Below are 10,577 nucleotides of genomic sequence, written 5' to 3'. Positions count from 1 at the left end.
ACACCAAGGTCATGTTTGTTTATCTCTTTGGAAAAGGAGATTAGACTAATAGTCCGTAAGACCCACTTACATAATGTTTGGTTGAGGATATGAGTGAAGGAATTAACCATCCCTTTGGGTCTTGTTTGTTTGGCAGATTAGTTTAGATGGCATTATGAATACGGTAAGATTGAGTGAGGTGATTATTAATGTAATGATATTAGTTTGTAAATGTATGATAAAGAGTATTTGTTTGTGTATTAGTGTGGTTGTATTAGTTTGTTAGGATTAAATTTATAAAATTACGTAAACACCTTCACTGTGTAATAATTAGCTTTGTTGTTTTTGTAATATAAGGGCAAAATTGTCTTTTCACACCTAAATCTCATGGGATTGTATTACCAATTGCACCTCTCCTATGGGAAAGCTAATCCCACCGCGTGGGGATATTTATTTTCCCATGGGACTACTAGTCCCTTTTTATTTTGTTAACCAAACATGGGTTATGTAAAGCCTACAAGATTATTAATCCAATCTCCCACCTATGGAGCTAAACAAACATAACCTTGGACTAATAATCCCCTCCATTGATAGAACTACTAAGAGAAAAACTATGGATCTAGACTTACCCACCCATAATTTTATGAGTGGGTGATTGTGTAATGAAAATTAATTTGTGTAGTGTGGGATCCATGTGAGGTATGGTGGAGATTAATTTCTGAATAATTTATAGGGTGATGAGGGTGGGCTTGTAGTATTACTCGACTACCAATTCCACGTGAGAGTTAGGATTAAAAATTAATGAGAAGATTAGTGATTTTTTAAGTAAAATTTATATATTTTAGAACCAAAAAAAAATATTTATAATATTAAAAAAATACAAAAAATTTAAAATATTAATTTTATATATTAATATTATCTATAGTATTACTAATTCGGTAATGTATAAATAAACACTCTTTATCCTAAAGGTTATTTTGGGAAATGGCTTATAAGCTGGTTTTTTTAACTTATTATGAAAAAATATACAAAAAGTAAAGAGGTGATATGATCCAAATAAGCTAGCTTATAAAACACTTTCCAAAATGGTCCTAATAATTTGGGATGATTTAAATAAGTGCAATTTTTGACTTTTTATGAAATATGGGTTGGGTTTGAAGTGATGTGTTAGAGAGGTGATGTGATTTAAATAAGATGATGTGACTTAAATAGAATAGTGACTTTTTGACTTTTTATTTTTTTTTAAGTATGCCAAACTTGACCTTAATTTCATCACTATACTCTTAATCCCCTTAACCATATAAAACCAAACAAACGTGGCCCAATTGTTTACTAGTAAAATTTGAATCATGGTTCTCTTCATTACATATCCAATAACTATTACGTGAATTTATCACTATGTAACCTGGTTGACTAATATTTTCATAACCATTAGATGATAGGCATCTTTTGAAAAGGCAAAAAACAAACTAGTTTATTGGCTTATTTAGAGTCATATCACTCCTTTAATTTTTTATATTTTATTTTTTTTATTTTTTTTGGGTAACACGATAACAAGTCCCAAAAAAAAAAATTCACATCTCAAAATAGGTCATAATGAAAATTTTCCATTACAACAATGTAATGGAGAGGATTTTAGTAAACTATTTTTAAAATTGTGTATAAAAATATTAATGTTTGAATGTACCTAAAAATGAAAAAAAAAAAATACTAAAATATGAAAAGTATTTACTAAAAAAAAAAAAAAAAAGCCTTCAAAAACTAAATCATGGCCTTGTTTTGGAAGTTGGCTATTGTAATAGGTTATTTTAGTAAGTTAAAATATTTGTATTTGGAAATATAGTTGGATTTTTTTATAATTAGATAGGATGGTGTGAGAGAAGAAGTGAAATAATTATGAATTTGATGTAACATTTTGTTTTATTAACTATTTTAACTTATTTTGTTTTTTGATAAATTTTAGCCCAAAAAAATCATTTGCCAAACACCCCATGACAAAAATAATAAAAAATCAATTCATTTTCTCTCTTTTTGTTTTACATGTCATTAAAAAAACTAATTCCCAAACCAACTTATAGGCCTCGGTTGGAAAGTTGGCTATGTTAATTTTTAACTATTATTGGATTAAAATATGTGTTTAGAAAGATAATTGGATATTTTTATAATTGGATGTGATATTTGTGAGAGAAAAAGTAAAATAATTATAAGTTTGACGCGACATTGTTTTATTAGCTATTTAATTTATTTTATTTTTTTTGTGAATTTTAGTCCAAAAAGCAAAAAACAAAACAAAAAACCCTTACCAAACAAGTCCAAGGGAGAATTCTATTATACAAACTTCATACCATAAGTATCTTTAGTTACGCCATTTTCTTTTCTAGTTATGATTAATTTTTTTCTTTAATTATGATATTATTTTGAGACATTTGAGGGGTGTTTGGAAGCCAATTTTAAAGTTTTTTTTTTGGTTAAAATTCATAAAAAGATAAAATAGGCTAAAATAACTAAGAAAATAAATATTACATCAAACTCATAACCATTTCACTTTTTTTTTTTTTTTCCACAAATATCACATTCTATAGCGATCCCGGTTGTCCCTTTACTATTCTGTTGTATTCCGGACTCGGTTCCGTAGAGTTGGTAGTTGTATCTATCTTGTTGTCATCCTTTAATTCCATTTATTTGAGTTTTAGGATGTGTTGGGCATGCTTCGAACAGGTGGGTTGAACCTTGGTCTAAAATCTTGTTGCCAGGTTTTTTGTCGTTAGGCTCAAGCGGGCCTTGTTGCGCTCGAGCGGAGATTGCACACTCCCAGTTTCTCGTGTCCCTGCAAAACTTCTGCAGGTGTGATTCTTACGCTCGAGCGGGTTTCTTCACGCTCGAGCGGTGGTGCTCGAGCGGGTAGTACTTTTTTGTGTAAGTTCTAGGAGGGGGAAATCTACGCTCGAGCGGACTAGTTTTCGCGCTCGAGCAGATGTACTTTATTCTTGTGTCTTGGTGCTCGAGCGGGCCTTCTTGCGCTCGAGCATACCTAGTTTTTTGTTCTTGACGCTCGAGCGTTGTGTTCTCCGCTCGAGCGGGAATGTCGTATATCAGTTGGCAGCTGGGCGTTTTAAATTTACTTTTTACTTTCTCTCTCTCTCTTACTTTCTAAAAAGCCATTTTGAGAGTTCCTCTCTCTAGAAACTCCCTTCTCTCTAGGGTTTGATCTAGTTAGAGTGTTTCCTTTTTCTTCGGCCTTTGTAAAAGTGGGGTTGATCGTCGAGGGCTATCCATTGATCCGAGAATATTGAGTTTTGGAGCACGTTGAGTTTCTTCACCTTCTTTCCTTGAGCTCTGAATTTGAGGTGGGGATTCCTACTCACTCTTATGGTCTTTGACATAGATTTTTTGTTGTTTTGATGAAGTGTTGAAGTTGGGTAAATTTTGGGACTTAGGGTTTCAAAATGTTAAAAGAGGATTTGTTATTTTGAGTCTAAAATGTGTATTGTGGGTTCAAAATAATGATATCGTTGTTGGTTGTTGATATTTAGACCATTGGGTCAATATTGGGAAATCGGGTGAAAAACCCTAATTTTGGAAAAATTGTGATTTTATGGAATTGAGTTGGAAATAATGAAATTGGTTCATTATATGGTTGAATAGTGGAGTTAGATTTATTGATCACTCACTTTTGAAAACATTGATATTTTATCTGTTAGAGCTTTTATTATCTGTTTAGAAATAATTGCTTGGGCTACCAGTGGAGGGTAGTTTTGTTTGTTGTAGACAATGCATGATGATTAGGCAAACTAAAACTAATCAATTGGATATGTCATAGAGTATGACGGTTGATAGAATATATTAACGTTATGTATTGATTGATTGTGTATATGACCTTTGTGTATATACGTTGTGTGTGTGTGAGAGGAGATAGGGGATGTACTCCACGGTGTAAGGGAAGATAAGGGATGGACCTCTAAACCGGATGTTGTTTGGGAGGAGATAGGGGATGGACTCCACTGATACAGCTCATATGCTTGTCAGATAATGTATTGATATAGCTTATATGCTTATCTTTGGAAGTGTTGATATAGCTCATATGCTTATCTTTGGAAGTGTTGATATAGCTAATATGCATATCTGTTGAAAGGTGGATACAACTTGTATGCTTATCTGTTGAGATGTTGATACAACTAGTATGTTTATCTATTGTAAAATGGGAAACGTTTAATATGAGTCACTGTCTCATATAAGTGGTTGGCCAGGTTCTGAGCCGTTGATGTAAATTGTAAAATTGATAAGAAATGAAAACTGAAATGAAACATGAACATAGTGGTCATGAAATGGAAATGGGTTATGAATTGATTTATGGAAATTGAACATTTATCAATTGCTAATGTCTTAGTTAATGCTTATACTGTGTTTAGCATATTTCTACTGGGCGTTGGCTCACCCTATATGGGACATTATTTTCAGGTACAGATAGTATGCCACCTCCAAGGACATAGCTTGAATGATGATGAGAGTTGAAGACTCTTTTTGTTTATTTTGTTAGTGTTACATGTATATCAAGCCAATGACTTATTTTGTATAGAGTTAGTACTCTTCTTTTGTGTAACCAGGTGTTGACTTGAAAAGTTGTAAGCCCATAGGGCATTTGCTTTTGTTGTTAACATGTAATACCATTGTAACAACTACTCTGATGAATATAAATGGTTGGATTCTTTTATATCAATGCATGTCTAGTGATGGGTTTTAATGTTATTATTTTGGGGGCGTTACACATTCAACTACAAAAAAAATCCAATAACACTAAAAGACAAAATATATTAAAATAGTCAATAAGATAAAATGTTACATCAAACTCATAATTATTTCACTTTTTATCTCACATACATCATATTCAACTACAAAAAAATTCAACTATTTTCCCAAACACAAAATTTTAGCCTCCTAAAATAGTTAAAAACTAAAATAACCTACTAAAATAACTTCTCAAACACTTACAAACAATCTAATCTGCTAAAATAGTCAAAAATTAAAATAATCAACTTCTCAAACAAAGCCTTAGTTATGATATTTTTGTGTTTAGTTATGATTTTTTTATTTTATTTTAGTTATAAATCAAAAAAGATATATATAAAATTATATAATTTTTTTCTATAATTATGAAATATATATATAATCAAATATAGATCAAAGGCAGAAACCCTAATTTGTACCATTATAAATTCTCTACTAATAAACATTTTGCAAGTGGAGGATTATTTTAAGATCAATGACAGAGAAATTAGTATAGAGTTGTTTAGGACCCAGAAACCACGTCGTTTGCAACACTCCAAAGATCACAAAAAACCCAAAAGCCATTTTTCCGTTTGGAAAATGGGTTGATTTGGTGGCTTTTTGAATTTTTTTTTTATTATTTTAGACTTGGCTAAAAAGTTTGGTCTGGGAAAGGTTTTTTGACTTTTTGATTTTTTTGTGAGAGAAGAATGTAATAATTATGAATTTGACGTGATATTTTGTTTTTTTTGATTAAAATAGCCTGTTTTATCTTTTGTGGCAAAAAAAAGTCGAAAAAAAAAAAAAAAAAAAAAAACCGTTTAGGTCTTGCCAAACGGATTAGCTTCTTTGCTCACTTCTTCACTTCTCTGTAAAGTCTATACAAACGCTCAGAGTCAGACCAACCCTTTAATCTCTCTCTCTCTCTCTCTCTCCATATATATATATAATCTTTCTTTCTTGAAGCTATTTTGATCCGATCATGGCTCACTTGGCCTTTTCTCAGGTGATTATTGCATTCTTGAATTGCGAATTTTCGAGTGCATTTGGGTGTTTGATTTTGATTGTTTTGCAGATTGAATGGAAATAATTATTGGGTATATTCTAAATTTGATCGCAGGTCTATGTGACTGTCCCTCTTAATAGCGATTCGACTTTTAAGAGATCTGTGTTTAAGGTACTTAATTTCTTTTAATTAATACTGATTTTTGTGCTTTCGTTGTGAACCCAATAAATTTTACTTGCTGATTGTTATATTTTTGGTTTATTTTTATTTTTTAACATGTAGGTTAGCTAATCCAATAGCTTAATTTAATTTTACTTTCTATGGCTTTTTAGAGAGAAAATCCAAGCATTTTTTTTATTTAAAAAAATTACATTTTTGAAGTTGTAAGTACATAAAAAAAATGTTTATCAACATAGGAATTGGTTTTCTTGTGGTTCTGTCACGGTAGATTCTCTTACTACTGCTATATTTTGTGGCTCCTTCAAATGTTTTTGTTTGTTTGTTTATTGGGTTATCTTTGAATGATGATATTAAGGTAGAAGTTAGAACCCCAATGTTTTTAGGAGTGGCTCGGAATGTCAAATTGCTGGATAAAAATTGAATTTGATTGGAATACTAGTACTGTTAGTTGTCTTGTGTATTGTTGTTCGCCAGTGATGGGGTTATGCTGTACACTCAATATTGTTCAAATGGTCTCTGTCAATAGCTTTTTGACCCATTTGACCCATGGAGGGGCTGCAAACGAACCGAGCCGAGTCGAGCTTTGCTGAGCTCAAGCTCGGCTCGTTTACTTATCGAGCTCATTTATTGAGCTCGAGCTCGGCTCGATAAGGAATTGGGCTTGAGCTCAGCTCGTTAATTTTAATAAAACTCGAGCTGAGCTCGGCTCGGCTCGGCTCGATAATTTTTTTTAATATTATTTATATTATTTAAATATAAATATTTAAATAAAAAATATTATTTCTATTATTTAATATATAAAAAATGTATTTATGTTATTATTTATATATTATTTAATATATAAATAATATATTTATTATATAATTTAAATAAAGATAAACGAACCGAGCTTGGCGAGCTTGAGCTCGGCTCGTTTACTAAACGAGCCGAGCCGAGCCGAGCCCTTAACAAGCCGAGCCGAGCCGAGCTTGTTCATGAACAGCTCGGTTCATTTGCAGCCCGGTCAGTATTTGCTTGGGAATAATACAAATTATACAATTTTAGGGCTGCAAAATAGCGTCTTTAACATCTTTTTGTTCTGAAATTAAACAAATCGGGTATGGATGAAGTTATTTTCCAAACCACAGTAAAATGTAGTTACAACTCACGTTTTCATGTAATAATGCTTTTGAGTTATTTTTTGCATGTTTTATTCAGTCGTTGGTGATTATTTTAGTAAGGCATAATCCTAAAAAAACGTGGTTTGGAAAAATCCTTTCAAGAAAATGTGATTTGTGACGACGCTTCACTGTGATTGGGAAATAAGTTCATTCCTACCTTATTTGTTTAATTTTTGAATAAAAAGATGCACAATGGTGTAGAAGGGGAGGGTGGTGGCACATGGTGGATTTGGGTTAGGTATGAGAGAGGAGACGGGATGGTGCAGTGGCTTTTGGGTGATGGTGGTTCAAGAGGGGGAGGGAGGAGATGGTATGTTGGTGGATTTGGGAGGGATGGGAGGGGAAGGGTGGTGATTTGGGTCAGGGACAGGGAGAGTGGCCATTTTTTTTTCATTTATATCCTTGGCTGCATTTATGAAATTGTCAAATAAATTATTCAAAGGATTTGCGTTTCATTTTGTGGCAGGCGCACAACATAAGTTTTCGTGATAAATCATGGGCGTCTGTTGTCTCACATTCGGACTTGAAAACCAAGAATTCACAGTTGAGAAATCAGTATGTAGTTTGCATGTCAGTGCAACAAGCCAACAAACCTAAGGTTGTGGTCTCTCCTATATCACTCGAAGATGCAAAAGAGCCTCCACTGAACTTACACAAGCCCAAGGAACCGTATACAGCAACCATTGTCTCAGTTGAGAGGATTGTAGGCCCAAAAGCTCCAGGAGAGACTTGTCATATTGTGATTGATCACGGTGGCAATGTTCCCTATTGGGAAGGACAAAGTTATGGTGTAATTCCTCCTGTAAGTGGTAAATTCTATAGGTTTCTTTTTACATTCATTATCTTGCATAGTTTCGTGCTATACTTCTTATGCTAAAATTTTGAGATTTAATCACCTAATTTTGGATTTATTATGGTTATTTGCAACATGTACAGAATATTATCATCGGGTTCCTCTCCAGCTCCTTTTTTTATGGATCTTTGTTCATTTATTAATTAATATTGATTTTCCTTTCCTGTGGGCATCAACATTGGAGAGCTTTCGCTGTCTTAGTTAGTATGGTCCTATTTAACTTCTTTTTCATGAAATTACTACTAGTTTAAGACTCTTATTAGCTATTGGGCCTAAGATGATAAGTAGCAATCAAAGCTATTTAGAGTTGGGAAATTTTCACGTGTCTCAATCTTGAAGTTCCATAAAATGGTGGGTCTTAAATCCATGCTTCCAAATAACTCGTACCTTTGTTCTTTGCATGCTAATAATGATGGTACTGTACTTAACCTCATCCTGTTAAGTTTACTGAATTATTCTTTCTTTTTCATCACAGGGTGAAAACCCAAAGAAACCAGGGAATCCTCACAATGTTCGTCTATATTCGATCGCATCCACTAGGTATGGAGACTTTTTTGATGGCAAGACGGCCAGTTTGTGTGTTCGACGTGCTGTCTATTACGATCCTGAGACAGGAAAAGAAGAGCCTTCAAAGAATGGCGTATGCAGCAATTTCCTTTGCGATTCAAAGCCTGGAGACAAAATTAAAGTCACAGGTAAGATTTGGCTGGTTCCAAAAAAGGATGACACCAAATCAAGTTATAATATTCTCAATTCTGAAGTGAAGTATATTAATTTTATTGTTGTCAAAGAAATGCATCACATAGGTAACTCCTACGAATATAAAATGACTGGAGTTTTAGTGATTAATGAAATTTATCGTTCCATTACAACTATTCAAAATATTGCTTCCTTCTCAAACTTTGAATAATGATCCTAATATCTTCTTGCATCAGTTGAATATAATTTCTGGTCAAGTAACATTTTTACAACTCAGTCAATTGGGAATTTTACAATGAAGACATTTTTAGGTGGCTTGGTATGCAAAAGAAACTGTTGTTAATTAAATATTTTGATAGAATTATGGTGTATGATATATTGGTAGACAGTTCTTGTAGATCTTTCATTGAGAAACTCGACAAATGCACCTGTTAATCAACAATCTCTGTTAGAGGTGCCTTCAAGCCTCTTATATCCTGTATGCTGTGTGTCATGTCCCACCAATCAATTACTCTTCCTTGATTGCATGCCATCAAACCAGTGTCATCATCCCAATAATCAATTACTCTTTTCTTGAGTTCCTGTGTGAATGAGGTGCATTCCTTCATCTGCAGAGGTGCAAAGGACTAAAGGAATTGACTAGTCTGACATTTTTTTTTTGGTTGATAAATCTAGTCTGACATTTATTTACCAATGGTTCTATTATTCTTATACCCACTTTGTTCTTCATTAACAAACTTTGAGACAATTGAACATAATGGGCATTTATTTTTTAAATGGCAGCTAATGGCCTAAATTTCTGAAGTTACGATAGGATGAAGTAATCACGATAATCTGATTGGATTACTTTTTTGGTTTTGGTCCTTTTGCTGTTCTGTTAATTGAGTGATAATATTTTGGCAGGTCCTTCTGGGAAGATAATGCTTTTACCTGAACATGACCAAAATGCCACTCACATTATGATTGCTACTGGTACTGGAGTGGCTCCATACAGAGGCTACCTCCGTCGTATGTTCATGGAGGCTGTCCCTAAATTCAACTATGGAGGCCTTGCTTGGCTGTTTCTTGGGGTGGCCAACACTGATAGTCTGCTCTACGATGACGAGTTCACCAAGTATCTTCTAGACTACCCAGATAACTTCCGGTACGACCGTGCTCTAAGCCGTGAACAAAAGAACAGGAACGGAGGCAAAATGTACGTTCAGGATAAGATCGAAGAGTACAGCGACGAGATTTTCAAACTCTTGGATGGTGGGGCCCACATTTACTTTTGTGGGCTGAAGGGGATGATGCCTGGTATCCAAGACACGCTGAAGAGGGTTGCGAAGGAGAGAGGGGAGAGCTGGGAAGAGAAGCTATCGCAACTCAAAAAGAACAAACAATGGCATGTTGAAGTCTATTGATGTTGCATTTCACTTAAAGAGAGCTTGGGTAATGTGGTTCATTGTTTGTTATTTTGATGTGATGAATTTCACTAGCAGTTGTTATTCATATGTACTATTTATATGAGAAGGGAATGTGAATTGTTCTCTATTGAATGCAGGAAGATTAAGAAACTCCATTGATAATGCTCGAGATCATTCTTGCTCTGTTCTTCTGTCATATTGTTCATCCATTTGTAATGAGTCTGAAGAGGGTTGTTTCTTGAATCTGAAATTTTTTTAGGTTTTACGTGTGATAGATGGTTGTAAATGGATGCATTGGTGACACAGGTACCCAAATTTGATCGACATGGCATTCGGTGGGGTATGCTTTTTTAGTAGTTTTTTTGTTAGTTTAGTTTTGTCTTGGTGATTTTTTTAAAATTTTTTTATGTTTCACCAATTTCTTCTCCAGGCAACAAATTCAGGAGTTGCAGAGTTCAGTTTGTGATATATTGTGGCCATATAAAATTTGGTAATAAATTTTAAAAAATGGATGCCTTGTTACTAATGTT

General features: G+C 33.6%; 1 protein-coding gene across 2 annotated transcripts; it reads left to right on the top strand.

Annotated features, from left to right (window-relative positions):
• Nucleotides 1-5,585: 5,585 nt before the first annotated feature.
• Nucleotides 5,586-10,403, top strand: RFNR2 (root FNR 2). 2 transcript variants are annotated; one of them, XM_028240588.2, is made up of 6 exons: nucleotides 5,586-5,749; nucleotides 5,864-5,920; nucleotides 7,556-7,891; nucleotides 8,418-8,637; nucleotides 9,545-10,072; nucleotides 10,185-10,403. In XM_028240588.2, exons 1-5 carry the CDS (start codon nucleotides 5,726-5,728, stop codon nucleotides 10,042-10,044), a joined length of 1,137 nt encoding a protein of 378 aa, XP_028096389.2. In that variant the 5' UTR covers nucleotides 5,586-5,725; the 3' UTR covers nucleotides 10,045-10,072; nucleotides 10,185-10,403. The 2 variants fall into 2 exon arrangements, with proteins under 2 accessions (XP_028096389.2, XP_028096387.2); XM_028240586.2 differs by having other exon boundaries at nucleotides 9,545-10,209.
• The last annotated feature ends 174 nt before the right edge of the window (nucleotides 10,404-10,577 follow it).

This window comes from Camellia sinensis, chromosome 9 (assembly GCF_055761805.1).
Source record: "Camellia sinensis isolate YWXY chromosome 9, ASM5576180v1, whole genome shotgun sequence".
Classification (NCBI taxonomy): Eukaryota; Viridiplantae; Streptophyta; class Magnoliopsida; order Ericales; family Theaceae; genus Camellia; species Camellia sinensis.
This window is presented reverse-complemented; position numbering and strand designations above follow the sequence as displayed.